The sequence below is a fragment of the Dioscorea cayenensis genome, chromosome 4, assembly GCF_009730915.1.
Source record: "Dioscorea cayenensis subsp. rotundata cultivar TDr96_F1 chromosome 4, TDr96_F1_v2_PseudoChromosome.rev07_lg8_w22 25.fasta, whole genome shotgun sequence".
Classification (NCBI taxonomy): domain Eukaryota; kingdom Viridiplantae; phylum Streptophyta; class Magnoliopsida; order Dioscoreales; family Dioscoreaceae; genus Dioscorea; species Dioscorea cayenensis.
The window spans coordinates 3,621,322-3,645,330 of NC_052474.1; the positions used below are offsets into that span (position 1 = coordinate 3,621,322).

General features: G+C 34.5%; 2 protein-coding genes across 3 annotated transcripts; both read left to right on the top strand.

The window, feature by feature from the left end:
• Positions 1 to 920: 920 nt before the first annotated feature.
• On the top strand, positions 921 to 19,021 carry LOC120258475 (kinesin-like protein KIN-7K, chloroplastic). The gene is made up of 25 exons (XM_039265897.1): positions 921 to 1,444; positions 1,553 to 1,650; positions 2,916 to 3,005; positions 3,833 to 3,885; positions 5,045 to 5,110; positions 5,396 to 5,449; positions 5,659 to 5,718; positions 7,591 to 7,669; positions 10,712 to 10,779; positions 11,600 to 11,656; positions 11,738 to 11,842; positions 12,498 to 12,602; positions 12,818 to 12,925; positions 13,012 to 13,143; positions 13,322 to 13,504; positions 14,190 to 14,408; positions 14,866 to 15,006; positions 16,402 to 16,521; positions 16,618 to 16,668; positions 16,872 to 16,919; positions 17,089 to 17,232; positions 17,468 to 18,223; positions 18,316 to 18,445; positions 18,541 to 18,625; positions 18,696 to 19,021. The coding sequence occupies exons 1-24, from the start codon at positions 1,125 to 1,127 to the stop codon at positions 18,621 to 18,623; spliced, it is 3,270 nt and encodes a 1,089-aa protein (XP_039121831.1). The 5' UTR covers positions 921 to 1,124; the 3' UTR covers positions 18,624 to 18,625; positions 18,696 to 19,021.
• Positions 19,022 to 19,291: 270 nt separating this feature from the next.
• Positions 19,292 to 22,498, top strand: LOC120257863. Of its 2 annotated transcripts, XR_005535922.1 has the most exons (3): positions 19,292 to 19,815; positions 21,793 to 22,145; positions 22,285 to 22,498. XR_005535922.1 is itself a non-coding variant. In XM_039265149.1 (2 exons), exons 1-2 carry the CDS (start codon positions 19,363 to 19,365, stop codon positions 22,051 to 22,053), a joined length of 714 nt encoding a protein of 237 aa, XP_039121083.1. In that variant the 5' UTR covers positions 19,292 to 19,362; the 3' UTR covers positions 22,054 to 22,278. The 2 variants fall into 2 exon arrangements, 1 of the variants encoding a protein (XP_039121083.1); XM_039265149.1 differs by lacking the exon at positions 22,285 to 22,498 and having other exon boundaries at positions 21,793 to 22,278.
• Positions 22,499 to 24,009: the final 1,511 nt, after the last annotated feature.

A 24,009-nucleotide genomic window follows, 5' to 3' on the forward strand; every position in this document is an offset into this window, starting at 1 on the left:
TATTCACATTTAAAAACTCAGCATTATTCTTGTTTTGAAAAAATCCCTTAAAATAGTTCAATAAAAACATTATATGTACATAATAACTAAATTTAAAGCTTTTTAATAGATGTGAATATCTGAACAAGGACTAAATAATAATTGAAGACTTTATTATTAACAAAGCAAATCAAACAGTATTTCCTTTTTTAAAAATTTCAAACCGCAAAATATTATACTACTTATTTGAACAAGTTTAGAGTCTTTAGACGCAATCCAAAATAATTTTCTAAATATATAATAAAAATAATTTAATCACACCGGTCAATTGATTCTTCTTGATTTTAACAAAGATTTGATATTATTACCCAATGACCCCTCCCAGGTGAAATCCTTTCACCCTTTCCAAATAAAATAAAATAAATAAATAATATAATATAATATATTATAATTATAATTTATTACAGAGAGAGATACCCTTTGCGGTTATTCCCGCTCTTCCAAGCCTTCGTTTTCAAAACCTCGTTTTCATAGCGCGGGCGGGCCTACTACCCCACCACCAGTTTAAACTCTTAAACCAGTTCAATCCATCCTCACCGTCCATTCCACCCTCGCGATCGACACCACCAACCCATCCAACGGCACGCATCTCGAGGCTCCTCCTCTCATCCATCTCCTCCCAGTCCCACCACTCTCTCCACTATTTTCCCTAAAATACCCCTTTTCCACGTCACCACAAGAAGGAACTTCAAGTGATCCAACCTGATATTTTGAATTAGATCGTGGGCAAAAAAGTCACGTAAGCGGTCACCAAAACTTTGCCACGTCAGCTACAACGGTCTGCGGTGTCCGCACTCCTCCGCCACCGCTTATCTAAAATTCCCATCCTATCCCTCTTCTCCTTTCTTTCTTTTTAAACACCACCACAACTCTCTCTCTCTCTCTCTCTCTCTCTCCGCCGTTGTTCGGCATCGTCGACATTGCTCACCGGCGGTGACGTTACCGTCCACATTGCTTTCAAATGCTTTCCCCCACTTTACACCTTACGAGCATGTGACATCCAACCCTAGATTCCCCTTCACTCCACTCCACCCTCTTATTCTCACCTTCCCCCTCGCTTTGATCTACATCTCTGAGCTACATCCATGGCGGGGCCTTCGACATCGAGGGGTCGGAGTAGCTCGCCATTCGGATACCGAAAGCCCCCGCCGAGCTCCTTTTCGTCGACCTCATTTTCCTCGTCTTCGTCTTCTTTCATGAATGGTAGGCTCATGCCCCGCTCTTCACCTTCCTCTGTTTCCTCGCATTTTGGAGGTATGCCGCGATCTGCTACCCCGAGCCGCGGACGAAGCCGCGCTCCTGTTGGGTTTGCTTCTGCGGATGAGCTGGTTGAGGAGTTGAATGAGGCTGCGAGATCTGGGGAGGGGGATAGTATCTCTGTTACCGTGAGGTTTCGGCCGTTGAGGTGAGGAAATGTGGATCTGGTTTAGTTATCGTAGATCTGTTGTTGGTGTTCGTGGATTTAGAGATGATTATTATTATTATTATTATTTTGGTGTTTTTCTTGTTGCAGTGAAAGGGAGTTTCAGCGAGGGGATGAGATCGCGTGGTATGCTGATGGTGATAAGGTGGTGCGCAACGAGTATAATCCTGCCACGGCTTATGCTTTTGGTAAGTTTATTCTCTTTTGATTTGATTTGATTGCTGGAGCAAAAAACCCTCAATTGATGTGCAAAATTTTATCTGAAATTCTTTTTGCGTCCCTGATCTTCTTCAAAGAATCACAAAGAGTACCTAATACCTATTTCTTTCTCTCTCTTTGTTTATTATTGTTTTGACGAGAGCGGAAAGTGACTGCTAGATAATGTTTTTACTGTTGTATTTAATCATCGGTCATGAGCTACTGTTTGACTTGTCATCAGCAAGTTCAGTTTGTTGCCTGTCTTTGTAATCTATGCGGGCTGATTATGATAACCATCAATTCATCTTTTTCGATTGTACATCTTAAGACTGTCTTTGATTTTGTTGGCGGTCTGATATGATTCATTAGTCTGTGGAGCAGCCTTGATCATGACGTATTCAAACTGAAGAACACTAGAATTTAGATGCATGACATTCATGTAAGAGTTGATTTGGATGTTTGTTTGCACAATCAAGGACAGTTTATAATAAGCTCTTCATCATTTGCATTCCAAAGTCACCAACAAAAAGTTCACCTTCATGTTTGTCAATTTGTTCCCTACAACTATCTTTTAAAATTTTGATAAAGAGTAAAGGAGCATGTGGCTGCTGGTTGATTAGTATTGTTTTTTTATTCATAAAGATAATTTATGAATAAGATCACCAAACATTATTTATTGATTAGTTTTTCTTGGGTGGTGAAAGCTTCAAATCAGAAGGACAAATCTTATGGTATTGATAAAATGGTGTATGGTTGATGGTTATATGGTGAGATTATTAGTCTTTATGGTGTTAAAGATATTTATTTTTGGATACTTGGGAGTTCCTCATTGACTAAAGGCAATGAATGTATACTTCCACTTAATATTTCAGTCACTTAAAAGTTCAGGGGATAGGATGGTTCCTCAATCTTTGGTATCACTCTAAAGTAAGAGCACTTTAATAATGTACAAAAAGCTTTAGGCTACTTATTTGCTTCTATGAATCGTCCCTGAGGAAAGTTTTTACTTTCTCTTGTGCATGCATTTTATATGATATATGAAAAGTTTTTTATAATTATTTACCTTGAATTTTTTTTATGAATTCCATGGGGATCTAAATCACTGATCTTTTATTTATTTTTGGAAGCAGCATGTAACAAACATACTTTAAGACAAGTGGTTGAATATTTTTTCTTTAAAACTACATTTGAGTCAATAGTTTATTGCTTCCATGGTAGCAAGTTGGTGATACTTATATACTTTTCTGTGTTTTAGACCGAGTATTTGGTCCTACCACAGCTTCTAAGGTTGTGTATGATGTTGCTGCTCGGCCTGTCGTGAAAGCTGCAATGGAGGGAATCAATGGTTTGCAATCTTGATTCTTGCTTTTGTTAAATTATATAGGTCACCCGTTCTTCAGCAAATGTGATTATTGTTGGATAGATGGTCTCAAGCAGAAATTTGAGTTTCTGTTAAGTTGCAAGTTCTTTCAAATTTTTTCATCGTCATACTTGAGCCTTGATTGTTTAATTTTACAAGGACCATGATGGGCACAGGTATTTACCATGGCTTATGTGTACTTCAATAGTTCTATCCCATGCTAATGCTGTTATGAGTGTTTGACATGTGTGTTACAAGATAGGAGTGATCAACATAAAAACCTTTAGTTTTCTGTGCTATTATTTTATTTTGGTTGCAATCCTCACCTGATTTGTTATTAATCATAATTGCAAGCTGTCACATCCTAATTCCTATGTTCAAAAGTTTGCTCTTGCATCTCTACAATGGATTGGATAATGGTGTCTCCAATATGAATTGTTTGTTTCTTTTGCTATGTGTTAGATTTCTTCATCAATTAACTATTTGAATGAGACTTAAATCTCAAAATTTAGTCGTCATTAAACTATTGATCACATACTAGCTTCATGAATTTTTTGTTTATATTTGAGCATGATATTTATAAGAGGCGTAGCATTGTCATGGGTAATAACCTCATGCAATTTTACATTTGTTTATATCTTAGTGTTGCTTTTTTACCATGCCTCATGATCTTTGAAATTGGGCTTTCCAGCTTGTCTTGGACTAAATTGGCTTAAAAGTTTAGACTGACTTGCAATGTTTAAATCTTAAACCTGCTTTTTTTTCATTATGTTTGTGTATGGTGATTTTAAAACCCTTTTGTTGAATTGCAGGTACGGTTTTTGCTTATGGTGTAACTAGTAGTGGGAAGACTCATACTATGCATGTAAGTTCAACATTCGTTGCTATTATGCTACTCTTTTGTGTGGTTGAAAGCCATACAATTTGGTTTTATAGTTGCTGCTTGTTTTGAAAAAACTGAATTATCACCCAATTTTCTGCTAGCATTCAGAAATTCAACACACTCCTACATGTTTAGTGGTGGAATCAATGGTTGATGCTTGGGCTTACTCTATATATATTATGAGACCGAATCATGTGCTTACAATGATGTGTTCATTTATTATCTAAAAGAAGTCAATAAAAGGTAATTTGGGCTGTCAATGTTTTTGCTGTTGGCTTCTTTGCCGCTGTCCTCTTTAGTCTTTGCACCAGTGCTTGTTCCAGTTTAGACTTATAATTGTAATATATCCAAGTTGCAGAATATTTCATAGCAAACCAATATTTGTGCATCACAATAAGTAATCAGATGGGAGAAAAACCACCTCTTATCTATTCGGTGCCAAGTTCAAACAGTACCTTATATGTGGCGTGCAACTTCATGATGTTATTTTTCGCTCTCTAAAAAACTGACTCCTAGGATTTATGGAAAATGGGTGTGATGGAAGAAGAGACTGCACTTTTACCAAGAGAACAGGAGAAGCTGATCTTAACCATGATACAGTAACTGCAATTTATTGTCTTCAATAGTCTGGAATGTAGTATAAAAACCAATGCTGAATATTAAACACAAATGAGGAGAGCTCCAAGTAGCACAGAGCACTTGAACTTTAAAAAATATTAAGAACTAACCATATTAAGAAAATAGCTGTTTTTAGACACTTGCATTTGGCTTCAACTGTAAGGCTCCTATCTTCCATATTTTGCTTTCCTTGTAAGTAAATAATTGATGCTTTTTTTGATTTATTATAGGTTTTCTACCATTTTTCCTGACATGTCAAATTCTGGTTTGAAGTTTATTATCTATTTTGGAATCATAAATCTCTAGAAAAATTTATTACTGAAATATAACTCTTATGCACATTGTTAATCTATTAATTCACAGCTTAAATTGTTCTTCAACTTTTGCAATTAGAGTATTAGTCAACCAGCAGAAGGTAGATGACTGCCGGGGCTTGGTTTTCTTATATGATATCACTTCATCGGCTTTTTTCTCCATATTTTCAATGTGGAAAGTCAACTAATCTACTTGGTTGATCATGCAGGGGGATCAGAATTCTCCTGGAATTATACCATTGGCTATTAAGGATGTCTTCAGCATAATTCAAGATGTATGTGGATATTATTCAGTTTGTTCTTGACGGCGCAAGGCTATTTATTTCTTTTTATAATCTTGTATATAAACTGTCGACCTAGAGAGATGGAACTTTTCTTTTCTTTTTACTAGTTGCAACTAAAAGTACTGGAAATATTTGCTTTGTGAACAATTCAATAATTTGTATGAAACTGTTGCCTTTCGTTGTATCATCAATTTAACATATTCAGATTCATTTCTGAAGGTAATTTTGTATTCATGCTAACCAGTTAATGGCTTGGTGGTTGGATCTTTGTGGCAGACTCCAGGAAGAGAGTTTTTGCTCCGGGTGACGTATCTTGAAATTTACAATGAGGTTGGTGTATTTTTTTGCATGTTTGGAATAATATTCATTTATCTTAAACATATGATTTGTTTTCAGGTGCTTTGCTAAAAGTATTTCTTATTATCAATTGGGCAATATGAAAATTCTCAGCTTATGCTCTTTTATGATCTAATGATAAATTGATGAAGCTTTCCAGACTTGTCTGTTTTCTCAGTGCTAATCTCTAGATAATATTTCAGGTGATAAATGACTTGTTGGATCCTACTGGTCAAAACCTGCGCGTCAGGGAAGATGCTCAGGTATGTAACAGAAATCATTTTGTCCTGGGTTTGTTGAGTGATTTTTTTTTTTCTATTGATAGAGATATTTATTACTAATTAAATAACTCCAAAATAGTAATTTTAATGCTTACTGTCTTTGTATGTACCGTGCTGGATTTTCCCTGAGCCTGATTTGATTTATATGTTGCTGGAGTGCAGATGGTCAGATTTGTATGCTTTGTTGAGATGCATAGCTTTTGCATTATTTCTCATCACGGTGGTCTAATTATTTGTACTGTTGGAGTTCATTGAGTCTCTTCTTCACTTGTCTTGCCTTGTTCATTCAGTTAATTTGAGTGTTCTGTATCATATCCAGATGAGATGCTTCCTTTGCTTCTTTTTCTTGATGACTGATGGTTCTTATATGATTTTCATGCTGATGTCATGGAACTGTACCGTATGGATAATGCTGTTAATCCGGGTTTCTGATAGAGATCACAATTCTTTTGTGCAGAAAGTTGGGCCATATCTTTTGTGAAGCAGTAATCACAAACTCAAACATTATGATCTATTGGTGTATGCTATTTTTGTATTAAAATAATTAAACAAGGATCTTAGATGAATATCAGTGATAATTTGGAAGATGGATTAGAGCTTGCAGATCTTACCATTGAGGGATACTTTGTTGTTGAAGTCTACTAAAATTCAACAGTTCATAAGTATGAAGGGGAAAGATTATCTAGCCATTGTGTGTTGCATATCCACGATACAAGATCATTAATTTTGCTGCATCAGTGGTTTCATGTGCACATTTACTAGCAGTACCTTGCAAAGTAACTCTTTTTTGAATCATGCTCTTTCATTAATCTTTTGGGTCAAGTGATTATTCTAGGATGATATTTTTTTTTTTTTTTTTGGAACTCAAAAATAACTCGATTCAGCCATGGTGCTTGGGTAAACCTTATAATGTTACCAAGTTAAGTTATACCAGCATAAGCTTTCAAAAATTATGCTCATAATTTTTATGTTACTCCAAATTCTGCTTATTTCTATAATAAAAGGGACAATGTTCTTTACTCATGATGGTTGTCTTTTTGTGTGCACATTTCGTAACATGTTTGTAACGATGTTATAATGCTTCTGGTCTATTGTTCCTCTATGGAGTATTTGGTATGATGGTTTTTCACATGCTAACAGATCTCGATTTTGATAGTGTGCTTGCAATGTCTTTGTGCAATTTGTCAAGCTTCTTTGAATTTCTTTGTTGGCAGTTTCTATTATATATTTCACATTGTTTCTTTCTATTATAACTTCCATTTTGAAATTCTTGAGGTTGTGACTTTGGTAATATCTTCTTGTCAAAAATAAATAAATAAATAAATAATAGTAATTTTATTCTTTGGTGGGTATTTGTTTTCATCACTAATGTGAGTAATTTTTCCTCTTAAATAACCCTATTGGTTTGATTCTATTCCTGTAGTTTGAAATTGTGCCTCATGCTGGTGGTAGGGGTTGGCATCTACTTCATTTGTATGTAATTACATGGTTGAGAAATGTTAACCATAAGAGAAATCTTTAGGGTTTACTATTAAATCCGTTCTTAATATTCATTGTGTGGCATTCCCTATTCTACATGTTGAAATTTCCTTTGTGTATTTTACCGTTTGTCTGGATGTGCCTTTTTTGCTCCATGTTTGGTTTTTGTTAGTTTGAACCCAATTTATTCTCCATTTATATTAGGCTGTTGGTTCATAGATATCATGCTTATGTTATGGTGTCCTATAAATGAATTGAATAAAAAAGAAGAAAAAAATAAAATAAAATAAAGATCAAGAGATGAAAAAGCATGTTTCATTTTTTGAAACATTCTTAAAAGTGCTGTATTTGACTTATTTCCTTTCTGTTTTGTAGGGAACTTATGTGGAAGGAGTAAAGGAGGAAGTTGTTTTATCCCCTGGCCATGCACTGTCATTCATTGCTGCTGGTGAAGGTAGTCATCAATTCAATCTATTTGTTTGTAGTTGGGGGAGTGGTTCTATTCTAGTCTTGCCATTCTTTTAATCTTGATGCTGGTTACAGCTTTGCTTGCTTCATTTTTTACCAGCTATTCCAAAAATAAATTTATTGGTTTGACAAAAATAACTAAATATTTATATCCTCAAATAAGATAAATCTGTCTAAAGAATTAAATGGCGATTCCATTAGGGATGTTCAACTATGGGCCTATATCCACTTTTGGTGTGAGCAAGTAAATGATGTAGTTTGGGCATGATCAATGGCTAAGTTACATAAAATGCCATGGAAGTTCATTGGGCGAACCACTTCGATTCCTTACTTTTTAGAAGTTCACTTTACCAGAGCCCCTGGCATGGAGTGAGATAACAAATCGACCCTTTCACATAGTTGTAGTTCTCATTGGATGGAATCTTAAAGTAATCTGTAGAGGATAATTTAGGTAACCCATAAAAGAGTTATGCTTGAAAATAATGTTTGTTGAGTTACATAATGCATTAATTTGATGATGAACTAATTCCCAGTTAATGTAAAAAATTGTGAGCGACAGGCTTATAACTTCAAGAACTAAACTGTAGGTTTCCAAAAAGATTGAAATGTATGTAACAGATAGGGGTGTATTTGAGCCAAGCCGTTCGTGAGCTGCTCGGTGTTCGGCTTGATAAGAGCTCGTTCGTATTCAGCTCATATTGTAAACGAGCCAAGCTTGAATATCATTTTCAAGCTCGATTAATAATAAATGAGCCAAGCTTAGCAGCCGAAAGCCCGGCTCGTTTTGGCTCGCGAACAAGCTCGTGAACAAGCTCGTTTATAAGCTCGGTTGTGAGTTCGTTTATATATATATATATATGTATGTATGTATATTAAGGTGTATATGTGACTATGTCGTTGTTGTCAATTTGAGTCACACATATAGGGCTCTAAACTACTATTCGAAGGCAAAGCTCGTTAAAAGCTCAGGTCAGCTAGTTCATTAAGGTAGCGTTTGGTTAGATGTAGTTGAAAATACAGTAGATTTTCAATCACAGTGTAGTTGTAAATTCTGGAGTTGAAAATGCAGGAGAGTCAAATTTTGGTGTTTGGTTGACTATAATTGAAAATGCTGGATTTCAAAATTTTGTGTTTGTTTGGGAGGATTTGTAAATCTCGATTTTGAAAACATGTGTTTGGTTGGATGTATTTGTAGGATATAAACACCATTGCTAAGGATACTCCACCTTGGTCATTATTAAATTTAATTAATTATAAATACACAATTAATTGTTATTAATAGTAACCAAAATAATTATGCATATAATTGCTTAATATAATATAAATTTATGTCTTCATTACAAATTATTGTTATTTTTTATAATTATAAAAAATATATTACACTATTTATAATTTTTTATATTGATAAAAATATAATAGTAACCATTTATTATTAAGATAAAATAATATCATGGTTTTATTTTTATTTTATTTATATATAAATTTATTAGAAAGTCTCACGTGACTTTCTATGGAAATCCCAAATGTGGGAGATTAAACTACGGCCGATTTGGACGTAGTTTGAAAACCAACCAAATCCATCTACACTGCATTTCTAACTACTTTCAAATTCTCAAATCCAACCAAACAAACACCAGATTTTGAAGTTTTTTTGTAATTACAATTACATGTAGTTTTATATTCTGCCAAACAAACACACCCTAAGTTAAATGAGCTCGTAAGATAAACGAGCCAAGTTCGAACACCACCAAGCTTGCCTCATTAAATCTTTTGAACAACTTGTTTATTGTATAATTAAAAGCTCATTTATAGTATCATTTCCAATTTTATTTGTAACAATCACTAATATAATCATTCATAGTGTCATGAACAAGCTTATTTACCGGATCGTTAATAATATCGGAAAAAATATTTATAGATAGTTAGATCACAATGTTTATTTTGTTATTATTGTAATTATTTGTTAACTTATTTAATGAAGATTTTAAGAAGCTTGAACTCAAACCTTAATGATTCCATAAACAAGCTTAAATTATTCTTTTAATCCTCAAACTCAAATCGAGTTAAGTCACGCTTGATAGTAATTCATTAAATAAGCTTTAAATGATACTTTACTAAATCAAAAAAATAGTCAAGTCTTAATTAAGCTAATGAGCCAAGGTTAAGCTTCGAATTTCCTTAACAAGTTGAGCTCAAGCATGAAGCTCGAAATAAGCTCGAGCTCGAGCTCGGTTAAAATAGTAACGAGCCAAGCTTGAACATGAAAAATGAAGCTCAAAGAAAGCTCGGCTCGAGCTTAAGCTCGATTAAATAGTAACGAGCCAAGCTTGGACAAGGCAAAGCTCGGCTTGGCTCGTTTACAGCCCTAGTAATAGATAATTTTTTTTTAAATTTTCATTTACCCTGTATTTTTTCTATCACTGAGATGCCTTTTTATCATCTTGTAAATTGTACTCCAATTTTATGTTGATATACAAGGCAAAGCTCGGCTCGGCTCGGCTCGGCTCGTTTACAGCCCTAGTAACAGATGATTTTTTTTTTAAATTTTCATTTACCTTGTATTTTTTCTATCACTGAGATGCCTTCTTATCATCTTGTAAATTGTACTCCAATTTTATGTTGATTTATTTATTGCTGGATGTGAATATTCTGATGTGACGCTTGGAGTGAAAATAATGACTATATTTTCCAAATATATGTTGAGAATTTTTAAGATTTGTCTTCTTTTTAATGACCAATATGTCCTTGCTTCCCCACTTTCTCTTCCACTCTCGTTTGTTACCTCTGTTGTTCAATGTTATTCCATTTGGGTAAATTGCACTCATTTACTTCAGACTGCTGTTATTGGTGGATATTGATGCTTGTAGTACTTTTATACCTGATAGGCATGTTATTTCCAGTATCTTTTCTTTAAATATACTGTTTGATTATCATGGCTCTATTTTGAGGAGTTTGTGTGCATATCACAAACTTGACCAATCTGATTCATATTCCGGATCGTAATTTATTTTATGTTTAACATTTACAGAGCATCGCCATGTTGGTTCGAACAATTTTAACTTGTTTAGCAGCCGAAGCCACACTATATTTACATTGGTATGCTCTAATTGTTTTTAGGTTTTGTCCTCTAGTATTTGAATGGTTTCCTCTCTGTTCAAAATGAAGTTTTATGAGATAGTTATCTTTTCATCTGTGTCTTTGTTCATATTTGTTTGATTAGCATTACTTTTCATTGTTAATTTTCTTCTTAGCTTTTATTTAAGCTATTTGAACAACCTTTTTATCAAACACTATTTGTAATGCATGGTTGTGGTGAGATTTCATTCGTGTCATACTGTAATTTTATTTTTCATAAGGAATAATTGCAGCAAGATAATAATTATATGAGGTTGATTTCTCAGTCTTGGAATACTTTGGGAGCTCTCTTTCTTCGAAATGTTTCTAGTTACTTGCTCGGCAAAAAAGTTGACATTATAACTTCTGAGTGACCATTTATGCATGCCTACTTTTATAATATGAAGCAAAGTGTTTGAAATTTCAACATTTAAATGTAACATGCCAGCTGCAAAAAGGTCTTGTGAAATTCAAGTAAAATGTTTACTTTTGTCTCTGTTTCGGGCTCCTGTCCAATAGATTTATCTTCCTATTCACAGCCTGTTTTGAGAGCTTTTGTTGAATGTTGCTGTGTTGGAGGAATAGTTTGCTTCTGCTCCACTTCGTTCTGTTAGACATGATGAAATATGGAGCATATGGAGAACAACTAACCCGATTTGGCTCTTTGAATTTTCTTTTTGCCCTTATATTTTTGTGCTATATGAACCATTTGAACCATTGTCCTTGTTGAAGTTCTATTTATGCATTCGATGATCTAATATGTTCTTTCTTGTAGATATGACATATTTATAATTTTCTGCAGATGATTGAGAGCAGTGTTCGTGGTGATGAGTATGATGGCGTGATATTTTCTCAACTTGTATGATTTCTGAAAAATTATTGTTTCACCTGCTATAATATGGTGATTGCAAGACCTCAACTCTTCATGTTTCTTTTTCAGAATCTTATTGATCTGGCTGGGTCTGAGAGTTCAAAAACTGAGACAACTGGACTAAGGAGAAAGGAAGGATCATATATCAACAAAAGTCTTTTAACTCTTGGAACTGTAGGTGCTAACTTTAATTCTTTTTTCAGATCTACTGTCATAAGAGAAGAGAAGAAAGTATTGCATTCTATAAATGTTGAATGTGATTCCATCATATCATATTTGTCATATCTATTGATTATTGACCCTCTTCCCTCATGCTCATTCCAAATTCTATTCTTTTGATTTGATCGTTTTCCTGGTCTATTTAGTTTTTAACAGAGAGCTTTCTTTCTAGTTATGTGACCTTATATAAGGCTATATATCTTTTTTAAAAGGAAATAAGGCTATATTACTCAAAATGCAAATGGCTTGCACCTTAGATCTATGGCATCACCTTTCATTGCTTTGCTTCTAAACTTTTTTGTCAATTGTTGTGAAATAATCAGTATCTCTTTTCATTTGCTTTTCAATTTTCCTTTTATGTTGTAGGCTTACTTCGCATCTGTATAATTATTGATTAGATAGATTACAAAAAGCTACCAACTTAGGAAAATTTTGATTTTCAGGCTAAGACATTGGAGTGGCAACCCACATGCTTTGTGAATCACACCTTTCATACTCTAGACACCTTCAATGCAATTAATAATCATTAGTTCTTAGCTATCTGTTGTCTAAGTCTTCATAACTTTTTACCCTTTATAAAACTAACGTATTGTGTTGGTTGAGTTTGAAGGTAATTGGAAAGCTAAGTGAAGGAAAAGCATCTCATGTGCCTTATCGTGATTCAAAGCTGACTCGTCTTTTGCAATCTTCCTTGAGCGGCCACGGACATGTCTCGGTAAGTATCTGATCAATAGTTATGTCAGGGGTGTCTTCCAAGTGTTTTATATTATTATTGATATTATAGATAATTTATGTAACTTCATATTTGAACCTGTCTGACCTTAATGAATATAAATCTTGTTTTTTTTTTTTTAAATACTTTCTCTATGGCTTGTGTAATTTTAATATTCATATGAAATGGAATTTGCATTTGTACCACGTGTTATGCAGCTTATTTGCACCGTTACGCCTGCATCCAGTAACATGGAAGAAACGCATAACACACTGAAGTTTGCTAGCAGAGCAAAACGAGTTGAGATTTATGCCTCTCGGAATAGGGTGAGTATTTTCCAGGACTGTTCATATAAATGGGATTCCCTCTGTAGTGTTTGCAAATGAGTGGCTTATAAATTTTGCTATATCAGATAATAGATGAGAAGTCTCTGATCAAGAAATATCAAAAGGAAATTTCTAGTCTGAAGCAAGAACTTGACCACCTTAGGAAAGGAATGCTTTCGGGTGTAAATCATGAAGAGCTATTGATCTTGCGGCAACGGGTATGGTCCTACTGATGTATTTATTTAGACATTGAGCTCTTTAGATTTACATCAATGTTTTCATTCATATTTTATGCGGTAATATTCTAGTTAAATTTGCATTCTGTTGTATATAAATAATTTTATATTTATCGCATTTTTGTGTAATGATATATCCTTTTGCATTATCCTTGTGCAGCTTGAGGAGGGCCAGGTAAAGATGCAATCTCGTTTGGAGGAAGAAGAGGAAGCAAAAGCTGCTCTGATGAGTAGAATTCAAAGACTAACAAAATTAATACTTGTTTCTACCAAGAACACTATTCCTAGTTGTTTGAGTGATTTGCCTAATCATCAGCAACGTCATTCAATAGGAGAAGATGAAGTAAGTTTTATCTTGGCTAGAAAATGGAAGCTAAATCACACCTTTTTTTTTTTTTTATAATCTCAACTTGACGGTCATGGTGAAAGCATGTTATTATATGTTGGGATTGGGTTACAGACTTGCCAAGATCTCTTTGAAATGACTAACCATATTAGAGAAATTAGGGTTTTTGATGATTTATCATCTTATTACACTACACATCTTCTAAGGTATTTCTTCCACTTCTAGTTTACTAAAATTTCAACCTTTTCATATGTATTCCATGATTGTTTGTGTCATTTATGCCTTTCAGCATTATGCATGGAAGCATATTACTTATATTTTCTCAATTCACTGCTAGAAAAGTATGTTTTATTTATTTATTTATTGTTATTATTATTATTATTATTATTTTAATGTTGGAGTGACCAAGTAAGTGTTTATTTTATTGTTTTGTGCACTTGCGCTGTTGTGTGTGTTGCTGTGCCTGTTTGTGCTTATGTGCCCGTTTCACTTGGCTTGTCAAGTTCAATCTAATGAAAGCACATTGTCCTGCAACAAAGCTGTTTCATGCTTGTTAAATATTGGTGGTGTTATGTGACTTCTGCCTGTAAAGCTATTTCATTTTGTATTTATGTATTTTGGAGTTTTTAGTAACATATCAGATGGTGCTAATGATTCACATTTCCCAATTTTTGAACTCTAGAAAATGGATGTCTTACGTGAAGGTTCTCCACTTCTTCTGGAAAGTGCAAGCATATCTTCTGCTCTGTCAGATGTATTTGACCCACTTAACGATCTTAAGAACAAGATATCTTCAGGCAAGGTGAGTGATGAACATTCGTCTATGGGTAGTTCAATCACGGAATCCACACAAGCAGGAGAACGAGGTGGTGGGACGGCTAATGGCCACATGCTTCCATTGGTATGATTTTGATGTGTGGTTTAAAACTGTGTACTCCATGAAATTTTTTATTTTTTATTTTTTTGTTTTTGTTGTTTTTGTGCTTGAATATCTGATATTGTTGAACCTCAATGATGCTTGCCTGTGTCTGCCTAGAAGAATTCTTTTGCTGTGTGTAGTTCTCACATGTGTGTTTTTATGTTTGCGTTGCATTGGTGTCACGTGCCACCTCTCATGTCATTTGCTGTGCATGTGAGTTTGCCTGCATACCTTCATGTGTGGGTTGCCTAATCTTGAATCTAGTCTCAGATAGAAGGCAATGGAGATGAATGTTTGTCATCTTGTGATGTATTATGTTGTGGATTGCCCCCTCTCATGATTACTATTTACAATTATGGTGCACTCGTCTATTCTCAAAAATAATAATAATAATTTATTAAATATTTATTTATTTATTTATTTTTTCTTGCCTATGCAGACAGGGATGACAATGTCAGATCAAATGGATCTACTTACTGAGCAAGTGAAAATGCTTGCGGGTGAGATAGCATTCAGTAGCAGTACACTAAAACGATTAACAGAGCAGTCTATAGATGACCCAGAGGGTTCTCAGATTCAAGTATAAATTCTCTACTTTAGAAACGCATTTTGTTTATGTAAATATCATTCATGCCCTAACCTTATGCAGCTTTACCATGGGACTGACAAGTTTTGAGTGACCATATGGTAGCCCCTGTTCTTAGGGCTGTTTTAGGGCTTTTTATGATCACCACAAATGAGGGTTTAAAACCATACAAGTGGTAAATATCATAACTTGTTTAGAGGCATCGAGGCATCCAGCTATGTTGAAGTAGTAAGCAACATGAATTTATATGACAGACAGATGACATAATTGAAAGGCGCGTAAATTTTATTGAGTTGTGATATCCATCTGTGTAGTTCTTACCATTCTTTACCGCCTTCAACCTCACATTTATCTGTTAGATCTGCCGCTATTTTTGTCAACAAAAGCCTTTGAAATGTATCATTTATTGTTTTATAGGATTTTTTTTTTCCTGAATACTATAAAAATAGATATGAAATGCTAGATAATTGATGGATATTTCCTTATGATTTATTTGAATAACTATAGTACTTACCGAGAGAAAATATCTGTTATTTTCATGCTAATCTGCCTCCATGCCTTTAGATTTTTCCTGTTTCCTCCTGAATTGCATATCATAGCAAATGGCTTGTTTCTGTACCTAATGAGCCACTGGGTATATTTTGATTTGGAAGTAAAGTTCATGTTTTCTGAACATAACCTGGCAATTTTTACTTGTTTATCCTTGCTTCTTGATTCCTATAAATTGGTTCCCTTGTCCTCTAAGTGTTTATGTTAGCTAATTGCTTTCTTCCGTTTCTGTAGAACTAATTTATTGGTTCAGTTGGAAGTAGATTTCATGCATGGCAAAATTCACTTGTTTTTGATGGGTTCTGATCAAAGGGATGGTGGATGACAAGTTTTCATGCTTTTTGAAAGGAAAGGAATTTCTGTAATTTGAAGACATAGGCCATTAAAAGAATCCTCTTCTATAGACTTTAAAGTCAGTGGTTGTCAATTGTGAAGTAGGTTGGTTGCTCAATTTTAATTTTTTTCTAATGTTGTATGATTCTAAGTGGAGAATGCACTGTGCAATATGCTAAATAGTATATCTTGTTCTGATTGTTCTGATTTATTGCACAGTGTAGTTTTGCTCCACCATCTATGATAATGATATACAACATTCTCTTTCACATGCCAATAACTTTTATGCTGAGATAAAACCACCTTACTTTATGACAAAAGTGATACTCAACCGCCACTTTTTTACTTATTCTAGCAATGCCTGCGGCTGTGCCTTGTTTACTCAGATGAGCATGATTTTAATGCTCATCATTCGGTCATTGAATTGAACCAATACATGTTATAAGTTCAATATGTTTTTGATCCATGTTTTGATTTACATTATTGGCGTACTTTGTGTTGATGTAGATTCAGAACTTGGAACGTGAAATTCAAGAAAAAAGAAGGCAAATGAGCGTATTAGAACAACGCATTGTCGAAAGCGGTGAAGCATCTATGTCAAGTGCATCGCTGATTGATATGCAACAGGTGTGTTTCTTTTATTTTGTTTTCTTGAAGAAGAAGTTCGATTTTTCTTGTTCTGTTTCTATTTTGTATCCATAACTATATTCTTATTTTAATCAGAATGTCACGAGATTAATGACTCTATGCAATGAGAAGGACTTTGCGCTAGAGGTAAATCCCTTTCTTTAATATTCAAAGCATATTTAGTTGTTACTTATTTTATTTTGGATTTTGCATAAACCATTAATAAGTTATAATGCACTTTAATTTAGTATTTTCTGGTGGTCAAATTCTTGAAGTTCCTATTCTTATGCCATAAATGAGTGCCCCTCCAACTTCTTTGTTGCATTAACTCTTGAGCTAAATGGTTGCAGATAAAATCAGCAGATAATCGTATCCTCCAGGAACAATTAGATCAAAAGGTGCGTTTTGTGGTTTCAGCACGTCTAAATATCTCAATTAAAGGGGCTATTTTTGTTTAGTCCTTGCCTGCCTGTATTGTTCCTAAGGAGAGTGCAGGATATGAAATTATCTGCACAAATTACCAAAGTTTGTTTCTTGCAAGGCTTTATTTGAGTTTTTCTCTGGCAGTGTGCTGAAAATAGAGAGTTGCAAGAGAAGTTCATCTTTCTGCAACAACAGTTAGATTCAATGAAAGGAGAAAAGTTGGAATTACCTCCGGAACAGATTTTATTAGAGGACTTGTCCGGTCTGAAGAATAAGCTACAGTCTCAGGTTGTTTTTCCCATTTACAGCATTAGGAATTAGGATTCAACTTTACTATTCAAGCTGTTGACATCAATAATTATGTTCATGAATTTAGATGTTTATTCTTTTTCTATATTATCTTGTTTCTTTTGATAAGCTTGTGTTATTATTATTTCCTATCATAATGATTGCTCGTTTGTCTAGTGTATTGTTCTAGCTAATTGGACTAAATTAACTTTATGATGCTGATTGTTCCTGACAGGAGGAGGAAAATGAGAAACTTGCCCTTGAGAAACGTCAGCTCTGCGAAGAAAATCGTGGGTTGGTTACTCAGAATAGGAAGTTGGCTGAAGAGGCCTCATATGCAAAAGAATTAGCATCTGCTGCCGCTGTTGAGCTGAAAACTTTGGCTGCAGAAGTGACTAAATTGTCACTGCAAAACGAAAGACTGGGAAAGGAACTTTCAGTAGCTCAAGAAATTGCATATTCGAGAGGTGGTAGTGCTGGTCTTCGTAAGCATTCTGAAGGCAAGAATGATGGCATCAAACTAGGGAGGAAGAGCAGGCCTGGTAGCAGGGGTGGTGAATTTGGGAGTGCCGGTTATGATGACACTGACTGTTGGAATGCTGAATTAGATACAATGAAGATGGAGTTACACACAAGAAAACAAAGAGAAGCTGCTTTAGAAGCTTCTTTAGCTGAGAAGGAGCTTTTGGAAGAAGACTACCAGAGGAAATTTGATGAGGCAAAGAAAAGAGAAGCAGCTTTAGAAAATGACTTAGCAGGCATGTGGGTACTTGTTGCTAAACTGAAGAAAGGTGCATTGGGGATTTCAGAGTTAAGTGCTGATGAGAGATCTAGGCTTGGGATGGACTTGGTAAATGACGCGGAGAAAAGCAAAAGTGACTCTGATGAGCCTCATCTGAGAGAGAGACAATCATCGGATGCTTTCACTGCAATAACTAACAGCCAGATGGATCAAGCTTCTGAGTTTGAACCTCTTCTTGTCCGTCTAAAGGTATGGTCTGAATTGATTTAATAATTTTTGGTTAAGATACAATGCTTTGCCTTGCCTTCCACAGCGTGTTATAACAGTACTTCTGCATTCAGGCTAAGATCCAAGAGATGAAGGAAAAAGATCTTGAACCCTTAGGAAACGGGGATGCAAATACTCATGTTTGTAAAGTATGCTTTGAATCACCCACTGCTGCAGTGCTCCTCCCTTGTCGACATTTTTGTTGTAAGTATATTTTATCATTGGCACAAAGCTGTACTCTTGAAAATCTGTCTTTAGTTTGGTGCGAACTGATTACCGTGATATGCTGTGTCTGTCAGTGTGCAAACCTTGCTCTCTCGCTTGTTCTGAATGCCCCCTTTGTCGCACAAAGATTGCTGACAGGATTATTGCATTCACATGAAGGTGAGTTTTTTTTTCCCCCTATAAAATAAGCTTTGTGTGATCACTAAGATTACTGACACATTTGTTTCAGGGTGTTATGTCTGCATCTTCTGTACAATTGAAATCAGCCTGATTCTTTTATTAAGTTTTTCTTCTGAAGGTATATTCACATATTTCTTGTAAGTGGTGAGAGTTGCAATCCATTCTTCTTTTGAAAGGCAGAAATTGCCTTTGAAGTTTCAACTCTATATTAGTCCATATTTCCCTTTGTCCAAAATGTAATTGGTGTATTGCTGCATTTTGTGTATAGAAACCCCATACTGGAAGTTGTAGCTGAGACGATCGTCATTTAATATGATATTAGAAGAAAGAAATTAAAAGGTTTCATTGGGGGAATTTCTTGATCCCCTTTTCTTCTATTCCCTGCATTCTTTTTCCTCATCTAACCTTGCTCAATTTATGGGTTCTTATAATGTAAGAGTTATTTAAAAAAAATACATACATATATACATGTAATGTCAGGTCTTAAAATTATTTAAAATTTAAATAACGAATAATGGTAAATAATTTAAATTATTAATTCTTAATTTCATACTATCATTTCCCCATCTCATTTTTACATTTTTAAATGTAAAAAAAAAAAAAAAAACCTCAATAGCCAGAGCAAACGGGAATTAATTTCCGCATTTTGTTTTCTTAAAAACCATTTTCACCAAAATATCCCACGAGCGTCGAGCTCACCATTGATTCTCTCTCCAATGGCCGCCGCCGCCGCCGCCGCTTCCCTTGTTCTCGCCTTCCGCCTTCCCGTCACCATCTTCTCATCTCTTCGTTCTCTCCGATCCTCCTCCTCCCTCCCTCTCGCTTCTCCTCGTCTCTCCTTTCGCTCCTTCTGTTCCTCCGCCTCCTCCTCCTCAGCTCTCACCTCCTCTTCATCTCTCTCCACCGGCTTGCTCCACGATTCAAACGAAGACGAGGAGGTACCAGGATCACAAATCTTGGAAACCGAGCCTCAACCAGAGCCTGAGCCTGTGCTTGTTTGTGCTTCATCGCCCCCGCCGAAGCTAAGCGTGAAGGAGAAGAAGGAGCTTGCCTCGTACGCTCATAGCCTAGGCAAGAAGCTCAAGTCCCAGCAGGTCGGTAAGTCCGGCGTCACCCCTTCTGTCGCTGCCTCCTTCATCGAGACTCTTGAGGCCAACGAGCTCCTCAAGGTCTTCCCCCCTTTTTTGATTAACTCTTCTTGATTTCTCACATTTTATACAGTAATTTCACTCTTTCCTCCTCTGCTGAATTTGGTACTGTTATCTTACTAGAAGATTGATTTTGATGGTAAACCCTAATGCACTTTGCTGGTATTATTTATTTTTCTTTGGGACATTTTGAAGCTAAAACTTGTGGATGGCCTGTGATTATGTGTGCAACTAGTTTAGATAAATCATGTATAAAAAACCTAGCTTTTAGTTTAGCGAAAGCTTTGCTTCATGTGATTAATTGAGCATTGGCACTAAGGAGTTCAAAGAAGTTCTAGTGAATTCAAATGTTACTACAATATTATAGTTTTTTAGCTAACTTTTTGCGTTCCTATTTTATTGCTATAAATGATTGTTTTAATGCAACTTATAATACAACTTCATAAGGCCACAAACTTTTGATAACTTCCATGAGGCACATTTTCCCTGCCCTTTGCCATATTAAGGTATTTCAACTGGAAAAAAAAAGGGGGTTAATTAATCATCTCAAGCCCAGGTTCAACAAATCGAGATGGTCTTCTTGAATCTATAGCTTGTAATATTCCATTTAGCTCAGTTTGGCATTGTTTTCCTATTAATTGTTGTGCAATAATCTCACTGGATTGGATCAATTACCACTATGTTCATTTTATCTCTTCTACTCTTGATGCACCAGAATGAGAAAAACAATTGTTTGTGGTATAGAACCTGCTTTTAAGTTTTATCACTTCATTGGATTTAATTCTTCTGTCCATTTGTTAAGATTTGTTTGGTAAATAAAACTTCCTTTGTGTATACTTCTCAGTACTAATTTTCCTAGGTTGTTCATTGTTGAGTGGTACTTGCTTTCTGTGGCCATGTTAAACATTATGCATGACGAGATAATATTGTTGCAATTTGGCATATCAACTTCCCATGCAAATTGAAGAAGCTGTTGCTTACCTCTTCTTGTTACTGCTTCAACAAAGCATCTATGGAAGCCATCGAAGTCAGGTGAATTTAGTGTGTGTACTGCTTTGAAATCTTTATCACAACCTGGGCAAGATGTTGATTGGGCTAGATTGGTATGGTGTTCAAGTAATGTTCCAAGACATTCATTTATCCTATGGTTGGCATTGCATAACAGGTTAATGACTAGAGATAAACTATATGCATGGAAGGTGATTGATTCAGATAATTGTGCTTTATGCAATTCATCTGAGGAGGACATTAGTCATATCTTTTTTGGTTGTAGTTTCTCCCAAGTTGTTTGGTCCAAGGTCCTTAAAGCTGTTTCTATTAGCAGGAAACCCTTGTCTTGGACTAGAAAAATCAGTTGGTTTCTTAGGAAAGCTAGAGGCAAAACACAACTTGCAAAGATGCGAAGGACTGCAATTTCTGCTAGTGTGTACATGATATGGAGGGCAAGGAATAGCTTATTTTTTCAACAGAAGGTTTACACGATGGAGGAGGTATTTAGATAGATAAGAGAAGTAATGTTTTCTAAATACTCTGTTAGTTCACCTCAAGGTCCTGGAAGAGATCTTCTGCATATATGGCTTTAACTCAATTGAGTGAGTGTGGGTTTTTGTTGTTCTTTTGCTGGAAATGGAATCATGTTGTGGTAAGGATGGGAAGAGGTTGCGGGAGAAATGTTTGCTGAGTTGGGCGGCTTAGGTTCTGAATGTTTGTGAGGAGCATTATATCTGGTGTGTTTTTAATCTAGGATTAACTGAGTGATTTTTTGTAGATGTTTGTTGTTGGATTGTCTTCATTGGGTGTGTATGTTGGTATCTTTGCTGGGTTGATGTTTGTTGTGGGATTGGAACTCTTAGGTATTGTTTTGTGTATGTTTGTTTGGAATTCTTAATTGTCTGCTGAGCTTGTATTGTTTAAAGGAGTTGGAGCTCAATAAATGTTTACTTTTGGCTTGACCAAAAAAAGAACAAAGCATCTAACTTCTTGCATTTGCATGAGCAGCTCAAAGTGCACGGAAGCTGTCCCGGAGAGTTATCTGAGGTGATATCTCAACTGGAGAATGCAACTGGATCTGTGGCTGTTGGTCAGATTGGACGAACAGTGATCCTTTACCGGCCTAGCATCAGCAAGATGAAAAAGAGAGAGGCTGAGATTACCAGATCGAACTCAAAACCAAGAGAATTTGATACTGTTTATTCAAGGGCGCAAAAGAGAGGTCAATTTCGCAGAGCCTCATTGCAACATCTGAGCGAAGCTGCGTAGTATGATGTTCTTCTCCTCGGTTGTTCATGTTGAACTTAGTTCAATCACGGCTCACAACTGCTAAGATAATTTTCACAAGGTCATCGCACAAGGTAGTCATCTTCCCTTCGGCTTTTTTTACTTGTTTGTGAGTCTGTGACCCCCTCTTTTTTGATAAGTTATATATAATCCACTGTTTTATATTTTTGTATTAACATTTACTGATTTTTGAATTTTTCATATTTTGGGAAGTATACATGATAACATGAAGTGCAGGATGTTCAAGTTGGAAGGCTTGTAAGGTCTAGTTAATTCCTGGTTTGTGATGGAGTTGATTAAGCCTCATTAGAAATCCATGCTGTGTTAAGTATAATATGCAAAATTCATTATATGAAAGTTATGTAATAAATTGGAAATTTTGGAATTTAAGAAATCTAACATAAAAGGAGAATATTTTTTTTATGTCTATTGCTTTTCATCGTTTTGATTTTGTTCGTTATTGAACCAAAATATTGCACATGTGATAATTTCTAATGGATGATTCACATAAGAAAAAAATACCTTGTTTTATTACTGACAATGTATGTAAAATTGAGTATAGCAAATTACAGAGATACATTCAAATAATGGAAAAAATAACTGAGGATTCTTGACTTGTCCTGTCCATATTCCTTACTATATATATATAATGCACAAAGGTGTTATATGTTTGTAGTGTAAAAGCCAAATTTCATGAAGCTCACATCTAACACATGTTGCCAACCATGCTAAGAACTCATTTAAATCTTATTGTTTATAACAAGTTTGATAAAAAAAAACTAATCTAATACCTTAACAATTGCCTCTTTTTTTTTTTCCATTTTCAATCATTGAAGTTGAATAAAGAACTAAATTTTTTATTTATTATACATGAGTTATTGGAGAAAACCATATTGGATAATCTTTGTATCATAGAAAACTGCTTACCTTGCAAAGATTAATATTTCATTAGATAGTCAAGTGACAAAATTCTTAACTATTTGGTAAATATAATTGAATATGATTTTCAATAGGCTTTTTACAGTTTCTTCCCAATGTTCTTTGCATTTTGTTTCTAAATAGTTTATTTAAATTAAACATCTTTACAAATATTCTGTTTAAGTTTATTTTTATTTATTCTCCAAAAGAATTAAATAAGATTTAAAAGAGATATCATTTGAAATAATTTTATATAATTCTACGTTTACTCCACTGTTTAAATTAATAAACATAGATTATATCTAAAAATGTAGGTAATACACTTAAATTAATATTGTATTAAATAAACATGTTATCATTATATGTTTATATAATGAAAAACAAATAGTTTTTTGATAAAGCAAACTTAAACCTCTGAGATCCCATGAAAAAGTGGATTGCTAAGGTTTCTCTCAATTTAAAACAGAGAGCAATTAATTTTAGGGAATGGAGAAAGAGAAAGAAAAAACCTACAACATTGATTCTGTTCTTTGTTATTAATTCTTAATTAAGTGATTTTGATGTAACGTAACATTCAAAACGTCTTATGTTAAGAGTTGTCCTTCCATTCATTAGCTCGTGTTAAATTTTGATTTTTTTTTTTTTTAAATTAATATATGAACTCCAATACTCAATTAATTCTATTCTTTGCCACTAATTTTTTAATTCTCATATTTTTATTTTTTTTTTATTAAAAGGAGACACAGAATTACAAGCAATCGGAAGGAGAAATTAGCGGAATAAAATAGACAATAAGTCCATTAAGAGGAAACACAACAAAACAATTAGACTTAACCAATACTCATGTTGCTTATCAATTCACCATGATCATCCATATTGAAGCACCGGCATCATCCACATTGGAGCATTGGGCAATGGATTGATTTTAGTTTTTATAAGTTTATGAAAATATATATATATATATATATATTTGAACAGAGATTTTATTTTATTTTTTTACAATAAATATTTTTTTATAAA